Raw genomic sequence first — 19,225 nt, 5'->3', positions numbered from 1 at the left:
ATTATGAATGAACTTGCAGTAACGCAGTCCTTATTGATGCTCCTCTTATCTGTCTGTTTCTTTCGGCTTGTCCCTTTCGGGGTCGCCACAGCGCATCATCTCAGATGAACGCATATATATGTTTGGCACAATTTTTACGCCGGATGCCCTTCCTGACGCAACCCTTCTCAGGGAGTGGAGGCCCCAGTGGGATACGAACCCACAACCCCTGGTTTACCAAACCAGCGCTCAAACCAATGAGCTACGGGGCCTCTTGATGCTCCTCTTATCTAAAAACAGAAAACACTAATGTTGGGACACGTTACCTTGACAGCCTGTGGTTATCTGTTGTGAAAGATGTGGGTAAATGGTTACAAGCCTATATTTGCGTGTACAGTATTTTCTTATTGAAAATATTGAACTCTGGAAATTTCCCAGGTTTTAATTACTTTACCAGTCATTGAATATCAGTTCTTTTTATTCTAAATTCTGATTATGTAAGCCCGTTTTATGTATTCGATTCCTTGTTGCCCAGTAATTATTTTAACATTTTCTTTTGAATGCACATGACATGTCCAACAGTTGAACGTTTCAGTACTTTTTGCACAACTTGCGGTTCTGTCACTGGGGACCGTGTGGCAAAATTCACAACAGGCGTTTCATCATGAATAGACCACTATGCTGTATTTCCTAGTAAAACAACAGCTCGCCTTTGCGAGACTTCAAACAAGGGCATTCTTAGAGAGAAGTAGCCACTTGTGTGTCATCAGCAGGTAGTGACGCACTTCCAGAAAATACTGGAAAATTCATAGGCATAGAAATGGACACAGAGCTCACTTGTAAAGGTTATGATGCTTTTATGGTTCATCCTTAAACTTCGAAAACCAAACGCTGGAGAAAATTCCCAATCTTTTGGTGCAGTGTATATGATTCTGTAAATCTTTTCTTAGATTTGTTTGAAATTCGTGTTATGGACAAGAGCAACCAGTAGATGGCAGCAAACTGAGGATGAAGAGGATGGCATGCCAAAACGTACGCGTTTATCATTACTTTTGTACGTTTGTACACATTAAGATGACATTTCACTCCACACGAGAGTGACGAGTAAGAGTAAGGTTTTGAAGGAAGAAGGAAGTTCTTCGATAGGAGCAAGAAAAACCGGTACAATCTACAAACGTGTAAAATTTTGAGTCTGGTATTAATTATCTAAAGTTACGCAAGGTTAACCAGCTGAAATTCTCTCTCTCTCTCTCTCTCTCTCTCTCTCTCAACACACACACACGTTCACGCATGTACGTTCTTACTAATATGTATAGAAAGACATAATTACAATGGTTTGACGATTACACATAACTCACGGTCAATAGAGTGGGCGTGTCCACTTATATATTACATGACGTGAACGACAGATTTGCATCAAGTTGTCAAGCATGAGGAAGTCTTTCATCGGAAGTGACAACATTGACCCGAACAATAAAGTTTCAATAAAACACAAAAATAACCAACAAAAAAACATTTGTATGCATTTTAAAAGCATTAAATTACACTGGACGAGAGAATCTGTACGCGTAAGGAGGTTTAGGTTTTGATTTTTTAATTTTAAAGAGATTTGACTGTCATTGAAGACATCATTAATTTCTCTCAGCCTCAATTTCAACCCTTCCTGTATGCATGATTAGATATGCGGTATAGTAGGTCAATATTGGAGGCGTTTTGACGTTCAAACAGCATCCGGAAGTAATAAGCACGCTGCCTAACTTGGCATGGTTGGGACCCAGCCAACTGGTGGAGGTGGCTGAAGGAATCTCGCTGACAGATCGGACAACGAAATACAGTTCGCGGGACGGGAAAAGACCCGCAAGCGTTGTTGAAGACACCAGAAGTGTACGACTTGTTAATGAGCGTGTTTTTTTTTTAAGGAGGTCGACAAAAATAGGAAACTATCATGATGGCAGTACTGGGCAACGCCGGTCGCTTGATTCAATGTGAGTATTGTGCATGAATATCGAGCTAAATTAGCTCGGACGAATCTATGATTAGACATGTGAGTTGGGAATTATTCACATATTTCAACCCAGTAAATTACACTTGCGTATTTGGTCTAGTCTAGTTACAATTAAAAGGGAGAAACTACGTAGTCTTGCATGGTGTAAATTACACACTAATACATAGTTGACATTGGCGTCAGTTTCGTAAATAAAAGACAATTGAATAGATTAGGACACTTGCAATCCGGTCAGGATTGTTCACAATAAAAACACATGTTCGCAACTTTAATTTGGGTTCTTTTCGATCCATCTTTGTAGCAGGTCTAATTAATTAAAAAACATTTGTGTTTGCAGTTTGCTGTCCATTTACAATGTTCCATCGCTAGTGCAGGTCATAAAGGGTCACCGTTTAATTAGGTGTTGTTTTACTTTTGTAAACGAAATTCTAATTTCCGGTACAAGGTAACCCGAAATTCAGCCCGTCTTTACAACAGTTCAACATGAGTACGTTTTAGGGTTCAGTGTTACCTTTGCGCATATGCATGTATTTATTGATTCTAACGTGTTTGTATGAGTAATATTGGTCTTAACAAGAAACTTTCAAATGTATTCTATATAGCATTTGATCTGCGTTACACAATTTAAGCATTGTAAACTTGCGTAACATCAGTTTGCACCCAGGCGGTTGTTCGGGGTATTACACGATGAATAATGACTGGTTCTTTAAAAAATTAGGAACAGAACAGGTCCAATCAGATGCTTTTGTTCCCCCCATTTTCCTCTGGAATAAACTCTTTCGACGTGTAGTCTTCTACTTCAACCTTACATTGACTGTTTCACTCCGTCTGTTTTATGGAGTGCCAAACTAAAACGTTCATCTGGCTTCCTTTCTTACATTCTGGAGAAAAATGCTATTGGAATAATTAGCGTATGATAGAGGTTGTGTCAGAGGTTAATATGAATGTGGAATTTATTAGTAAGAGTGTGAGGAGGTTCTTACATATTTAATATACTGTATGTACATATTTTCTTTTTCTTTCTCCTTGTCCCGTTAGGGGTCGCCACAGCATGTCATCTTTTTCCATCTAAGCCAGTCTCGTGCATCCTCCTCTCTAACACCCACTGTCCTCATGTCCTCCCTCACAACATCCATCATTCTTTCCTTTGGTCTTCCTCTCGCTCTTTTGCATACATACAGTATAATAAAAAATATATATATTTGGGATTTTGTTGATGTCACCTATTGTGGGGATGATTCCGGAAGCTAACCACCACAATAAATGAGCGATTCCTCTATACAACTATAAATTATGTCAGTTGGGGAAAATAGGCCAGTTAGTTTTTCGTGGGTAGTTAAGAAGAAAATAACAATTTGTAAAGCACTGTATAAGTCAACAAGGATAAATGGTATGTTCATGTGATCACTAACTAAGCAGTATGTCATTTATATTAATCTGCTGCAGTTGTCAGGAGCAGTGTCAGTCTAAGCGTGAGGGCCCGTGCGACTGCTGCAGCTTTGGCCGATACTGCAACCCCAGAAACACTGGACAATCGGTGAAAAACACACGCACGCATGCATGAGGACACACTAATGCTTGAATTTAGGTTTAATTGTTTTTTTTACATCAGCATAAATGATGAAAAAGCACCCTTACTACCTTGTTTTTATCGCACTGTACTAAAATTTCCCTGTGAGTTGTGCATCTCACGTGTCTGTTGGAGACTGCGGTCTCAAGCGAGTAAGAATCCTAACTGTTCATTTTTGGAGGTCAGACGAGAAAGACCTCATTTAGAGCCAAAATATTAGAACCAACTCTTAGTATTATGCAGTGCATCAAGTTCTGCTCCACTGCAAATCATAACAGCTATAATGAACATAGTGTTCAATTATAGCTGTTTGAGATGTCAGTCAATACCACGTTGGTGTCACAATTTTTGACACATCCCATGTCTGGCCAGTTTGTGTATACTGTATGTAAAAAGAAAGTGAATCTATACAACCAATGGAAAAAATGTTGACTTTACATGATCCTGATTAATTGATTGAAAAATGTTTATTATATGTATACATAATATACAGTACTCCAAGCAATCGGACGAGGTCGATTGCTCAGTACGATTCCCTGGCCTGTGGTCTAGTACAACTACTGTAGGTACGGAATTTTAGAATGTGCAGGTGGACCTAACGACGTGAGTGTATACCAAAAATTTATTATTAATCAGTAAGACTGATTTCTTTGCAGAGAGGCGAGGCAATGGCGTTGACATTAATTACTGCTTCTGAACCTGTTGTGCAGGAAACCCAAGACAGGCATTCTGATGCTGAACATGGGAGGACCTGAAAAACTAGAAGATGTACACGACTTCCTGCTGAGGCTCTTCATGGACACAGACCTGATGAAGCTTCCAGTTCAGAAGTACTGATTACTGTATATACACATTTGCGAAGCCATTTTAAAGGGCAATATGTTACAAAATGTTATTGGTAATTACAGTGTGACCTGCAAGGTGAACTTGCATCGCAGTCTGCGTGTCTCATTCTAATTCAAGGTTAATCAGGAGACGTACATTTCATGTTGTTCAGGTTAAGAAACCTCCGCAACTGCACAGTGTTGATTCCAGGGCAGTTGTGTGTAACCTTGAAGACTAAGAAAGCAGGCTCATGTTCATTTTAATGTTTATAATGTCTGGTGTGGACCAATTGTCAAAACTTTGAAGAATGTCTTCACCGTTTGTAATGTACAGAAAATTTGTGTAATTGTCCTCCCGTGCTCCACAGTAAGCTGGGGCCCTTCATTGCCAAGCGCCGCACGCCGAAGATCCAGGAGCAGTACAGTAAGATTGGAGGAGGCTCGCCCATCAAACGTTGGACAGCCATGCAGGGAGAGGGCATGGTGAAGCTGTTGGATGAGATGAGCCCCGAGACAGGTGAGAGCGAGCCTCCACACGGCACACTGTAGTCACTCAAAGTGTCTCAAAGACCAAGGTGGTCACAAAATATTCCCACTGCATATGGCACCTTAGGTTCTTCTACATTTGACAATGTCATGTAGTTGGCAGAAGGTATGGGCAACAAAGATCCTGTGATCAGTTATTGATTGGGGTATCACAGTGGACCCATTGTGCTGCCTCACAAAAAGCTTCTTGTTCGGAATCGGAGCTATGGCAGGTCTGTGTTGCACTTGCATTTTTTTCTTTGTTCATGTGGATCTGTTCATCCCGCAATCAAAAAGCACGCATTTTAGGTTTATTGGAGACTTTAAAGTGTGAATATGCGGCTGAATTGTTGTCTGACACTATCATGGATAAACCTCAGGTTCCCTGTAACCCTTAACAGGATAAATGCTATAAAAATGAAATAATCATTTTCTATGCCCCAAGAATTCAAAATAAATGTAAATCAATTTGACCTCAATAAAATAGCCATCTTTAAGTGTCTATGCTGTTAATCCTGGGTGACAAGTGAGCTGAATCCTATCCCAGCTGACTTTGGCACATATAGACAATAATTTCGGCTCACATTCACCCCATATGGGCACTTTAAATTCTTGCATGTTTTGAGAATGTGGAACTTGGGCTTTGGAACCCATGGGGCAAACGAGTCCCGCTGCAGAAACAAAACATTAGGTAACGACTTATTGGATTGTTTCTAGTCTTGCTCCCTGACTATTGTCGAGGTACCCTTGAGCAGCGCGCTGACCCTGTTTGTGTGGCACTGCTTGACTGCCGCTTCAAACTGACATGTTCCTGCATGCAAAATATACATTAGAGTTCAAATTGAATTCCCCTTTCAGAAGTGTTAGTGATTAAAACACACACACACAAGCTCCTGAGGAACATACAAACCCCACAAAGAAAGTGCCATGCTCAAGTCTCCAACTCAGAACCTTTGACTGTGATTCAGACATGCTTACCATAAGTTCCAATGAGAATAGTTAATCAATCTGACCCCTAGTTGGTTGGAGTGCTAGGAAATTATGTCCACTTAAATATTGAATTCTTGGTTGCGTCAGCTGCAGCTTGTGGGTGCAAAATGTAGATAGCCACACACCGAAGGAGTGGCAGCTCACACGCCTGCTTCACACCTCACTGATAACAACACAAACTGTGGGCAGCAGTTAGAAATAAAGTGATGACCGATAACCAAATCCAAAACTGACATTGTTGACAACTTATCCCCCACATTCTCCTGTCCACCATCCCCCTTAAACAAGTAGTCTTATTGTATTTACATAGCGCTTTGCAATCTCTCTTTTCCTTTTCCATCAGCCCCTCATAAGTTCTACATTGGTTTCCGGTACGTCCATCCACTGACTGAGGAAGCCATCGAGGAGATGGAGAAAGATGGAGTGGACCGAGCTGTGGCCTTCACACAATATCCTCAGTATAGCTGCTCCACCACAGGTCACAGACGCACATCCTATACTGTACATATGTACAGTAATTGTAATAAATAGTATTAAAGGGCCACTGACATGAAAAGCATGATTTTTTTTTTTTAGTATGTTTTTAAGAAAAAGGCAGCCGCAATAGACCATCCGTTTTTTTTACTACACAACATGATTTTGACATATGGCTTTTTGTAACTCCCACCATCAAAATCCTCTTGAGGGATTTGTTTTCGAGAAGTAGTAGGAAGTTACGTTAACAGCAGCAGTGCACTTGGGCTGGCTCATCTGTTTATACCAGTTTTACCTATTGGAAAGTAGCTCGGTGTTCCTTCGTGTTAGCCAAAATGCCGGCTCGTTGTATTGCTGGATATTGTTCGAACACTCGGGAGGATGGATTCGTTCTTCATACTTTTCCAGAAGACCCGGTTTGTCGTGAAAAATGGATTGCACGGGTGCAAAGGACGAGCGCTTCGTAGGTTCCAAATGACAAGTAGGTGTGTATAGAGGTACTAAAAAATAATAGTTGGTGGGGGGGGGGTCGTAATCCTTCTCTCAAAACGTAACTAAAGACCTGCGTATGTAAGTCAACGGTACTAAAAGTGTCGATATGCATGTCAACGTCGCGTCCGCCGATCACGGCTTCGGCCGGGGTGTCTCATCGCGTCGCCAAGCCAGGGGGATTTACGGCGTTGTCGTCGTTCGTGACTGAATACGTTACATACTGTCATACATACTGTCGGGGAGTCTGTTGTTAGTTAGAAGTGATCCGCATATCATCTAAATATGGCTCGAAACAATAGGGTAATATTGCCCCTTTCACTTCACTTGATTGTCAGATGAAGGGGCATCGGAAAAATACGAAAAACTCTGTTGTTCCTCTCTCATAGCAGGTGCCACTACGTGTTTTCAATGGCGCATGTTCCAGTGTGATGTCTGCGGATGACGTTGCAGCCAATATGGGTACCACTTGGATGTTGAGTGAGACTTCTGCAACTTTGCGCATGGATGGCACACTCTCTGCTCATATTTATTTTTTCGTATAGACATTGACGTGAATAATGTTGTATGTATTTTTCATTACAATCTATTTTAACATCTATTTTATAATGTTTATCGGCATGTCAGTAGCCCTTTAAGTAGAATGACATACAACAGAGATTTGTCCAAAACACAATGACCCGTAGCATGATTTACAGGTATAAAAAATGTCTATTCCTTTTTTTGTTTTTGTTTTTGGTATTTTTCTCATTTGTGTCAATATCACAATGATGTTCAAGTGGCTTTTGTCTCCACATCAAAATCCCCCAGTAATCATGATAATATAGGTGAATAATGAAACTGTGAGGTCTTATTACAAGTGGCCAGACATTCGTAGACTTACAACAGTACAAGTACAATGCCAAGTTTCTTAAAATGTGTTTCCATCATTTTATTCATTTTTTTTAATTGAACTGAATGTATTTTGGCATGTCTCACACACTGTTCATTTAACTACAGTGTTTAAGTGGTTAAATGATATAACATTATTTTGATAATTTTTTACATTGGGAGTCACAGTAGTGCAGCTGTAGAGCGTTGGCCTCACAGTTCTGAGTTCTGAGGACTGGGGTTCAAATCCCGGCCCTCTCTGTGTGGAGTTTATCTGTGGAGCCTATCCCGGCTATCTACAGGCAGGAGGGCGGGTACATGCCGGAGCAGTTGCCAGCCAATCGCAGGGCACATAGAGACAGTCACATTCACACCCATGGGCAATTTAGAATCTCCAATTAATGCAGTTTTTTGGGATGTGGGAGGAAACTGGAGTGCCTGGAGAAAACTCATGCAAAACACAGAAAGATCATGAAAACACCGCACAGGCGGGGCCGGGATTTGAACCCGGGTCCTCATAAAGCATCAATTTTCACCACCGTTCCACCTGATAACATTGTAACCTGTAAAATATTAACAATAATGAAAAGAAAACTAATATGATTCTTTGTTGTTGTCTAAACAGGTAGCAGTTTAAACGCCATCTACCGTTACTATAGAAGCAGAGGCGACAGGCCGAAAATGTGCTGGAGTGTCATTGACCGTTGGCCCACACACCCTCTGCTGGTGGAGGTGAGAGACAGACAGACAGACAGACAGACAGACAGACAGACAGACAGACAGACAGACAGACACACACACACACACACACACACACACACACACACACACACACACACACACACACACACACACACACTAGAAAGAACATTTCGGCACAAAGTTGTCATAACGACTAATGAGTCGTAAATGCTTACAAGCCTCATTATATACATAGTTTGATTTCATTGTATCATTATGGCAGAAAGGATTGCTGCTTTGTATTTTATGAAAATAATTCTTGCGCTCGTGTGTGCATGCATGCAGTGTTTTGCAGAACACGTCAGTAATGAGCTGATGAAGTTTCCAGAAGAGAAGCGAGATGACGTAGTGATTCTATTCTCAGCCCATTCACTTCCTATGGCTGTAAGTGCAACACGATATTCCGTGTCCTGCTGTACGGTTTTACTTTACCCCTGAAACTATTTTAATATCATGTCTGCTACTATTAAAGACACCTTCTGAAAGCGTTTGTCATACAGTTAAAAATAGTGAAAATATATGTGCACTAGTTGAAAGACTCAAATTTATGTCCAATTAAACAATGTGTTTACAACCCAACTGTGCCACACCTCCTGACTAAGAGTCCTTTTGTTGTGTAATGTGGACAGGTTGTTAACAGAGGTGACCCATATCCCCAGGAAGTGGGAGCCACAGTCCAGAGAGTTATGGAGAGACTCGGACACTGTAACCCTTACAGACTGGTGTGGCAGTCCAGGGTAAAATCACACTCTCTTCACAATTTAAACTGCTGATGCATTGGACCTTTCTGGTGGTAATCTGGTTGATTTAAATATATGAAAGAGTGTAGCATACATCCTATGGACATGCATTAGGATCGTGATTCTCAAAGTGTGGTTGCACTAGTGGATGGGATAAGGTTGAAGTTCATCTTACAGAGTTCCCATGCAAATTATGCATTTCCATCCATCCATATATCCATCCATTTTCTCTGCCGCTTATTTTCACTAAGATTGCAGATAAGCTGGAATTTATCTCAGCTGACTCTGGGCGAGAGACAGGGTACACCCTAGACTTGTCGCCATTCAGTCGCAGGACACATATAAACAACAATCATTTGCACTCTCATTAACACCAATGTGCAATTTAGAGATTTCAACTAATCTGCCGTACATATTTTTGGCATGTGGGAGAAAACCGGAGTACTCAGAAAAACCCCAGGCATACAGGTAGAATATGCTTGCGCCACACAGGCGAGGTGTGAGACAAATGTACAAAGCAGTCGTCCAGGATGCCGCCCAGTCTTGAATTTGTTTTCATAAATTTCCAAGTCTGGAAAAGTATGGGAAATGGAAACACTTGTATGTTAAAATATGAATGTTTCCAACACTGTTACAAAAGCTCTATTTTCTAAAATATAAATATCCAAAATCAAATATAGATTGATCCGTCTTTATTTTTAAGCTACAACGTTTGTGTGAACTAACACAGTATTATTATATGGCTTTGGTGAATACTTGATTCTGATTGGTTCAGAAAATCCCATTGTTGTACTTTATCCTCTGATAACAGGAACATCTAAAGTAGTTCCTTTACAAAAATCCATACTTTTGTTCCGAATTCATGTGGCACACCTTGTGTCAATAGAATATACAGGCAAACGTAGCAGGCTGACTGAGTCAGACTTTTTGATTATAAATTTGAAATACTCTGAGGAAAGAAATTAACACATTTAAAAAGTTCATGAATGGTTTAATCATTTACTTTATTTGGTGACTATAACCCCGTAGATGATTAGGATACTGCTGAGGAATTTAGGGGAAAATAAAAAGACAGAAGCCACACAAAGTGTTTACTTCTGTAAAATTTAAATCAACTTACAGACGAGAAAGAAGATCCAAATAGGTGATTAAAACAGTGAAACCCTTCCTGGCACAAAGATTGACGTTGATAATATGAATGATAACCACGTAAAATTTTATGTCTGTCCAGTGCCCAAACATCGACAGAGTACAGCAGTGCCAGCCTAAAAGCTTGCATCAACCTTTATTGTATAAATATACTTAATATATTAGAAGTAATACAAAGTGATGTTTTTTTTAATACAGTACAGTTAAACTAAAGTTGTAATTACAATATGTTTGTGTTTTATCTTTCAGAACATGCTATAAACATTTATTTAGGTCAGATGTATTTTAAGTGAAGCATTTATAAGTATTTGTTTGGGTTAGGTTTAACTTTCCTATATTTAAGCACATTGTTAATGTTCAAACTGCAAAAACGTTCTAGTGGGTTACGTGTTTAATTTATGAAGTATTTTCCGTCTAGCTTTTGTAATTTAGAAGTTGATGTTTTGTTTTTGTCACCAGAAGATGGAGCCAAATGTCTGTATGCTGAACGCTCAGATTGAGACAATTTTGTTTCTCATTTGAGCGGGTGTGTTTGAGCTCCAGATGAAGCAAATCTTCTCCGGGTGGTCGATGACTGTCAATACAAATGAGAACGTTGCTGCAACATTTACTTAAAAAAGATGATTGAAGAGAACCTGAGTGTGTGGTGGTGTTTGTGTCAAGCGGAACTGAACTGTATCATGGCCTGTATTTCATCCCTCAGGTGGGGCCCATGGCATGGCTCGGCCCCCAGACTGACGAGGTCATTAAAGGTCTTTGTGAAAGGGGTAAGAAGAACATCCTGCTAGTGCCAATCGCCTTCACCTCCGACCACATAGAGACTCTCCATGAGCTGGACATCGAGTATGGACAAGTCCTGGGTGAGGAGGTGAGAAGTTGCCGAAGTTTCATCTCATACAGAGCATTACACTTTCTGCGGACTGCCAGAGTAATACCAATAATTAAACTCCTAGATTTAATCTTTTTCTTCTTTGTGAAATAAACTAAGTAAGTATAGTTTTCATTTAGGAACAGTTGACTGGTATTAAACTGACCAAGTGTTTTATTTTTTTTCCGCTCAATAGCCAAGTTGGAAATGTGACTCCTTTCAAAGGTCCAAGGTTAAAGGAAAAAAAAAAGTCATTTATTGTTATAGCATCAACAGATAAATTTACAGCCAAGTTTTGTAGTGAATTGAATAATGCAACAATATTTACACTGTAAAATTGAGCATTTAAATCTTAGTTTTTTTCTAAAAAAGAGAATAGTGTCTCGTTGCCATGCCACCTAATTTATCGGTCTATATTTTTTGCGTGGCGCAGCCAGTACTTCGTTTGATGTCTGGAAGATCAAGTAACATTATTGGAACTCTGCTCTACAGTGAATGTTCAGGATGTGTGTTAGGCTCCGTCTATGTCCTGCAGCCGAGTGTTACATATGTCGGAAGGCACCAGCAAGGTGACCACAGATCAGTGTGACTGGTGCCATGAAATAACAAGCACATATGTAGACGCACACAATTTGTACATTTGCTGCCCTATTGCTCTATTCATAACTGTTGGCTTTATAAACTAATGATATACATGTATGTAAATGTTGAATTCCAAATGTCAGTGTCCTAGTTTATAAGTAACAATTTGATTTATAAGGGCCTCAACGACATCGAACATCGACTGCTCCATTTCGAGAATCTCAACAGCCACAATAATTCAACTTGCATTTTGAAATAATTGGAGCTAGGAACAAAAATAATAAGTACTGCAGAAATGAAAACACTAATTTTAAGATCACTCACTTAAAGAATTCAATAAAAAAAACGAAAACAATGTGTGTTAAACTGCAGGGACATTGCTCAATTTGGGATCTTTGATTTTAATGATTTTTTTTAAATTAAATTTGGTTGCAATGTGTTTCCTCCTTTGTCAGTGTGGTGTAGAGAACCTCAGAAGAGCAGAGTCGTTGAATGGGAATCCTCTGTTTATGAAGGTACAAACTCCCACACAAAAAAAATATTTAATGTGGTACACCAACATATAGTAGCACAAAATGGTGAAGCAGAATAACAATGATATACATTTTACCACTTTTAATGTACGGCGCAGCTTGTAGGTTATGCGAGTGGAGTACAGATAGGAAACGATAAGAATTCATCAAAAGATTCAGGGTCCATGACAGACTGGGGTCCGGTAATGTAGTATATAGGGCCCCAAATACCTGTCAGTTAAGTGTTAGTGTCCTCTAGTAGATTGCTCGTCTACTGGTACATAACATAGATGAATACAAAAGCTTCAAGGCATTCTACTCTTGCAGTGGAGCATTATGAGATGCACACAAGATACCACTTGGACCACTTCTTCTTTCCATTATCTCCAATTGCTAATGGCCATGTCACATTCATGTATGACTGACAGCAATTGTACGTTCTGTAGTACGTGGAGAGGAGAGTCTGGAGTTGTGTGATTTAATGAAGCAATGGAGGTGGGAGACATGCCGGACAGACACGTACGAGACGACAGTTGCGTGGAATAAGTAAACCCCTAGCAGGATGCTGTCAATACATGGATTTCCCCCCTCCACTCTCCCCTCATTCCTATGTTCTTCCTTTGCTTCTCTCTTCATTCTCATTTCTGCCTTTCTTCCTTCTACGCCTCACTCCTCCCTACTCCACTGCCTCGCTTTCCTCTCTGCCCTACAACAGCTAACTGCTCCAACCCTAATAGTCCTTTGAGTGTTTGTGTTCTGTCTGTGTGTGGGTGTGTGTGTGTGGGTGCGTGTGTGCGTGCGTGTGTTTGTGTGTGTGAGGGCTTTATTAAAGCAAGGGGGAGATCAATGGGAATCTTAAGAGCTGACTACAGTAGAAGTGAACTGGCCAGCTGTCCGGCTGGTCAAACCCGCCTTTGCTAGAGACCCCTTGCCAGGCCTGTGTTTGTTTAAATCAATAGCAGCGATGATCATGTCTGCAACACACAGCATGTCTTCTACACTGTGTTAACTTTTCTATAGCTTCTCCTTCTCTAATTTGGGTAGACGGTGATATTCAGTACAATACGACAGTCGCTATATTTGCAACCAGCAGGACCGTTGAACTCTTGTATTGCTAGTCATTTTGTTTGTTTTATACTGTTGCATAAAAATGTGAATTGGTTGGGAACCGCTGGTCTAGTTGTGTAGACTCAGCAGTCTGAACGTCCCAACCGACTTGCAACACTGCTACTTAAGTTCTTTAAAAATTTAAAGTGTGGTTTATCTTTTTTCATGGATCAAATTTGAGATTCCAAAGTAAAAGAAAAAGAACATGTTCCAGATTTTCCACCTAGCCGTTGATGGTGCGAAGGATGAACTGCATGCGATATAGCAGTGCAGTGTACCTCTATACATTTTTACAATATTGCTGTTTGAACTTGCTCAACTGCCTCTTGTTTATTTTGTGTACTATCATTGCATGGCAGAAGTAGCCAAATCAATGGTTTCCATTTCTTTGGTCTTGTCCAGGCTCTGGCAGAACTGGTCCAATCCCACCTGAAGTCCAATGAGCCATGTTCGCGCCAGCTGACCCTGCGCTGCCCACTGTGCACCAATCCCACCTGTGGGGAGACTAAGGCCTTTTTTGCCAGCCAGAAACTGTCATAGAACACATGCACAGACGAGCACACTCGTGCTGCTTCTGGAGACATTACGAAAATATGTGCTGTCCAATGTAGAAATCCAGTTCATACCGACTTAAACATTTTTTAAAAAAGGAGTACTAAAGCCACAATTTATTTTGCAAGAATATGGTGTATACACCTCTACTGGTCTAAACAGTATTCTTACTAATATTGTATTTGTGGAATGAGAATTAAAACATGAATTCATCAGTTTTCACCGATTTCAGGTAGCTGGCATGTTGTGTCATGTCCCATTTGGATGACAAAATTTAAGCCCGTTTGGGTTCAAACCATCACATCATCCACCCTTGGTTAGACGAGTTATCACAACATGCACAGGGAGGCCACTTAACTGATGCAACACGCAGGGTATTTGTGACATTAATTCCGGTCGACAGCAGGAGGGGGCTACCTAAAATGGATGTAAATTGACAAATTTATCTGTTTTAATTCTTATTCCACAAATGGAATATTAGTCAGGATACCGGAAAGGAAATTTTTGGAGAAGGAAAGTTTGGGATAAGGTATGTGTCGGCATCTCATATTTTTTCAATATCTTTTGTTTACACAGAAACCATTTTAAAAAAATGTTTTTTTTTGGGGTTTTTTTTTTTTTTTTTGGCTTCATGTTTGGAATCAGAGTGGCGTGGTGTGTCTAGCACATCCACCTTCACGTTCTGGGGATCCAGCCTCTCCCGTGCGGAGTTTGCATGTTCTCACCGTGCTTGCATGGGTTTTTTCCAGGTACTCCGGGTTCCTTCCACATCCCGGTAACATGCATGGTAGGTCAATTGAAAATTCTAAATTGCCTATAGGTTTGAAAGTAAGTGCCATTGGTTGTTTGTTTGTTTATATGCTCCCTCCGATTGGGTGATGACCTCTTCTGGGTGTCTCCAATTTCTTGCCCAAAGTCGGCTGGGAGAGCACACACGCTGCTCTAGTTAGGATAAGCGCTACGGAAAATGGATGGATGATGAATTCAGTAGAAAACTGAAACATATTCAAATATTTAAAGTCAGCTAATAGTAAAACTAAGACATCCAAATTTAGAAATAGGCGCAATAACTGCAGAAACATCTCAAAATAAGTCAAAAACCATTGCAGTGTTTTTAAGTCCCTTTTTTTTTTGCGGCAAACTTTGTTCTATTTTCTATCATCTCAGCCCCTGATAACTACTTTCTTGTTTTTCTGCTGACTGACTGCAGTCAAAATGCTGTGATGTTTTCCTCTTTGTGGTATCAACACAGGGTGAAGTAAACATTGAAGCATAAGTGTAAATCACAGCGAGGGTCTCAACCTTGCCTCAATTTGAGAGATTGTTTATTAACTTTCTTTAATCATATTCTATAGATTTTTCTAAACGTCCATGTGTCTCGCAGCAGGCGGTTCCAAGGTCAGCTATTTGTTTATCCATCCATCCTTGAGATTTTCCATGAATTATTATGTTTAAAAGGGACAACTCACTGAAAAAAAAATCATATTGTCTTGAGATGTATAAACGTCCCTTAAAGATATTCAGTTGTTTTTGTCCTACGTTAGCATTATAATGTGCCTTCTATATATCAATGTATTTTTTTCTAGATTTTGCTATTTTACTGAATGACATGCTTGACCATTGGTCGATGGATGCGAGTAATGAGTAACATTCAGGCCATGGGTGGTTGTCTTCAAAAAGAAGATTTAGTATTCAGTCAGGCAAAGAAATGCAAGTTCCTTGTTGGATCATTTGACCCTTGTCAACATTGGTACAATGTAACCACTGGTGCTGAACAACTAGCATAATTTTACTGACTTAGTTTTGCCTCAGCATCAACCATCGTCCCTGAAATGCATCCAGAATTGCAATTTACAGCTTTATGTCTCCAGATACTCAAACTCATGATGTTTGTGCTTCCAAAAATTTTGAAAGCTTGCGAAAAATATATATAGCATATATAAATGAGATTGCATGAAGTGTCAACATTTTTTTACGAGGTTTCCAGACTAAATTAAAACGGTATTAGCACAACTAATGGCAGATACATTTAGAGTTGGCTGTGTGCTAAAATAAGATAAGGTCATTGTAAAACAATACAGTTACATTTTAGCCACCACACAACACATATTGCTTTAATGTAGCGCACAATTTAGGAGCGAAAAAAAAAAAAGAGCAAGCAGTTGAATGAGGTTATCTGTTGTTTGGGCTAAAGCAATTTCTGCTGCCAAAAGGTGGCATAGAATTACTTAATAATCAAGATTTCTAGTTACTAAGTTACGAGCTCCAGTATATTTTTATTTGCATTTATTTTTTTGCGTTTGATTTGTTGCATTATGCAACAGATTTTTCCACACTGTTGAAAGCAACATTTGAGTTTTGGTATGTCAGCATGTCTTCCTGTGTGGTCAAATAAATGCCAAAATGTGATGCATGCCAACTGTGATTTCTGACCATTGTGAGAAATGACTTTTCAGTTGACAAGCTTTTCTAAAACAACCTGACATCCAGAAGTTTAGAAGAAAAAAATAAACTACTCCCAGGAGTCCACAAACGCATAATTGCCTAAGTCAATTGCATTTTTGGAAAACAAGAAAAAGCAAAACAAATACAATGAACTAGAGTACAGTTAGCCTAATTCAACCTTTGTGGTTTTTATTGTGATCTGGATAAAATGTTGTGGTGCCCAGTCTATCAGTTTAAGTGACCAGCGGTACTACTGTGCATTAGCCAATTTTGTGCTCTTCTCTGTACAATAATTTTCAACAGCCATTACCTTTATCTTGATCCACAGTTCTGACAGAGTTAAGATTTTTTTTTTTTTTTTCTTCAAATGGCCGACTTTACTGGCAGAGAGGTAGTTGCCCTGGCTGATGAGTCCGTGCGACCCAGGTGGAGCGGAAATGCGCCCCGAAGACTGAGATGATGGAAGTTGATAAACATGATTTGCCTTCAGTGGCCGCATCTGGCCCCCGGGCCAGGGAGAGGCTGAGCTCTGCTGGAACGCTTGTGAGGATAAGCAGCTCGGCTAATGGATGGCATTCTCCTCTTCAGCGGTCTACTTCCCTGCTATATTATCTTCTGTTACTCTTTGTTGTTATTTGTATGACCTCATTTTATTTCATTTTAAATTTCTCTACCGTTTATTTTGAGCTTGATCCTTTTCTTTTCCCGCCGCTTCTCCTTTCGCCCTTTTTGTCTGACCAATGTTTTCCATATCTCCCAGCTCCATCGCCACACCTTCCTCTTCATTTCTATCAGCTTTCCCTCCTCTCACCTCCAGCCAAGTCCCCACCACTCAACCCCCAGCATCCCCCCTGCAGCGTTGCAATCACCTCTGCTGCTGTTGATTAAGCCGAGAGAAATTGGCTGTCCACGACCCAATAACCCCTGAGGGTGCAGGGCTTGGCGCCCTCTCCCCTTTTTCTTCCCCCATCCTCCCATTTTGCACACCTCCTCCTCAGCATCTAAGCTACGAGTTAGTCTTTTTCTTCATTTTTTTTCTGTCACTGTCACCTCTTATCTTTCCCTTTCTTCCTCTGGTATCACTCCATCTTTCCTTTTCCATATCTACTCTCTTTTTCTCTGGCCTCTCCTTGTTAGAGCTCACGTTTCATCTTGTTAAATCCCTCGCCATTTTTTTACTTATAGTACATGATTAAATAATGGTCTCTTTACCTGATGTATTTCCAGTATTCACACAGTCCTTCACACCTATTCTGTCTCCTTTTATTTACTCCCGATTATTTTCCTGTTTTCTTTCTTTCAATCCTTGTTTGGTCTCCCCTCTTTTTGTCTCTTGGCAAGCAATCATTCACGGTCACATTTAGCTCGTTAGCTCACTAGCTCATCACCTTATTAGCTCGCTTGCTTGTTAACACACAGGCTAGTGAAAGTAATACAGGAATCCCTCTCTATTTCGTGGGTCATCCATCGTGGATTCAGTGCATAGTGGATAACCCCCCCCCCCCAAAAAAAAAAAAAAGCCAGATCGCTAGGTACTAATGCACCATCCCCAGCAAGACGACATGGACCAATGAAGCAAAAAACAAACAAAAAAATGACAAACTCCAGAACACCTTACTGTAACGGAAAGCCACCTTGATGAGGTAAAATGCTACATCCCCAGAAAGACAACAAGGACCTATGAGAAAAAAAGAAAAAAATCCACCATACTCATATTCACTTTTCACGGGTGGGTCTGGAACTAAATAACGCAAAAAACAAAGGATTACTATAAACAGTTACCTTACCCTGAAATGTGTGTTGCGTGGTATCTTATATGCACAGCATGTGGCGGTCAGGCTGTCAGATTTGTCATCTCTCACTCCATGCACCACATCTATAATTTATTACAATGTCCAAAATACTCAACCGTATACACTGCTGCTCATAATGTCAATACCACGAATCTTTGTATACTGTATATAGAAATTCAGTAGCAGTTCTTGGTAAATTAACCCGATTGATCATATTGGTTATATTGTCTATAGTACAAGGCACAATGTACATATTTTAGACACAGGTTTATTTGTATTTTTTTTCCATTTCCTTTTAACTACGTAATCATATAACACATCTGGCAATAAAGTTAGTTGAACTTCAACATGTACACTATATTCACAAAAGTATTTTCCCACCTGCCTTGACTCACATAAGATTTTAAGTGATATCCTAAGGTCTAATGTGATGTTGGGCTACACTTAATATACATAACAGCTTTAACTCTTGTGGGAAGGCTTTCAACAAGGTTTAGGAGTAGGTTGATCAGAATTTTTTCCCATTTTCTAGGAGCATATTTGTGCAGTCACACATTTATGTTGTGCACTGGGTCATTCCCCCCTCGAAATCAACCCAAAGGTTTAGGACAGGACTCAGCACAGGCCAGTCAGGTTCCTCCATACCCAGTTCCCTAATCCATGTCTCGATGGGCCTTGCTTTGTGCATTGGTGCAAAAATATGTTACAAGAGGAATGGATAATCCCCAAATTGTTTGACTGCCCAAAATCGTTTGAAGTGCTAAAGCATTTAGTTTGTTTCACGGGAGTTCAGGCCTAATAATTTTGACGTTTCTAATGTTATGGGTACAGTTTGGAGATTACCCCTTTCAGTACAAAAATATTTGTGTATCAGTGCAAAAATTAAGGTACATGAAGACATGGATGAAAAGGTTTGATGCAGATGAACTCGACTGGCCTGCACGGCCGTGACCTCCTCCCTATAGTACACTTTTGATGATATTGAGCAAAGACTGAGAGTGAGCCTTTCC

The 19,225-nt window shown here is 40.1% G+C and overlaps 1 protein-coding gene across 1 annotated transcript; it reads left to right on the top strand.

Annotated features, from left to right (window-relative positions):
* Positions 1-1,685: 1,685 nt before the first annotated feature.
* fech (ferrochelatase) lies at positions 1,686-16,474 on the top strand. The gene is made up of 11 exons (XM_061801984.1): positions 1,686-1,964; positions 3,431-3,521; positions 4,265-4,384; positions 4,747-4,895; positions 6,237-6,371; positions 8,352-8,458; positions 8,753-8,851; positions 9,097-9,204; positions 11,060-11,224; positions 12,262-12,321; positions 13,828-16,474. The coding sequence occupies exons 1-11, from the start codon at positions 1,925-1,927 to the stop codon at positions 13,963-13,965; spliced, it is 1,212 nt and encodes a 403-aa protein (XP_061657968.1). The 5' UTR covers positions 1,686-1,924; the 3' UTR covers positions 13,966-16,474.
* Positions 16,475-19,225: the final 2,751 nt, after the last annotated feature.

The sequence above is a fragment of the Syngnathoides biaculeatus genome, chromosome 17 (assembly GCF_019802595.1).
Source record: "Syngnathoides biaculeatus isolate LvHL_M chromosome 17, ASM1980259v1, whole genome shotgun sequence".
NCBI classification, from domain to species: domain Eukaryota; kingdom Metazoa; phylum Chordata; class Actinopteri; order Syngnathiformes; family Syngnathidae; genus Syngnathoides; species Syngnathoides biaculeatus.
Note: the sequence above shows the minus strand (reverse complement) of the source record. Positions and strands in the feature narration are given on the sequence as shown.

Coding starts and splice junctions, on each gene's coding strand:
- fech (XM_061801984.1), top strand. CDS start 1,925: ATGATGGCAGTACTGGGCAACGCCGGTCGCTTGATTCAAT. Junction 3,522..4,264: donor CCAGAAACACTGGACAATCG/GTGAAAAACACA, acceptor CCTGTTGTGCAG/GAAACCCAAGACAGGCATTC. Junction 8,459..8,752: donor CACACCCTCTGCTGGTGGAG/GTGAGAGACAGA, acceptor GCATGCATGCAG/TGTTTTGCAGAACACGTCAG.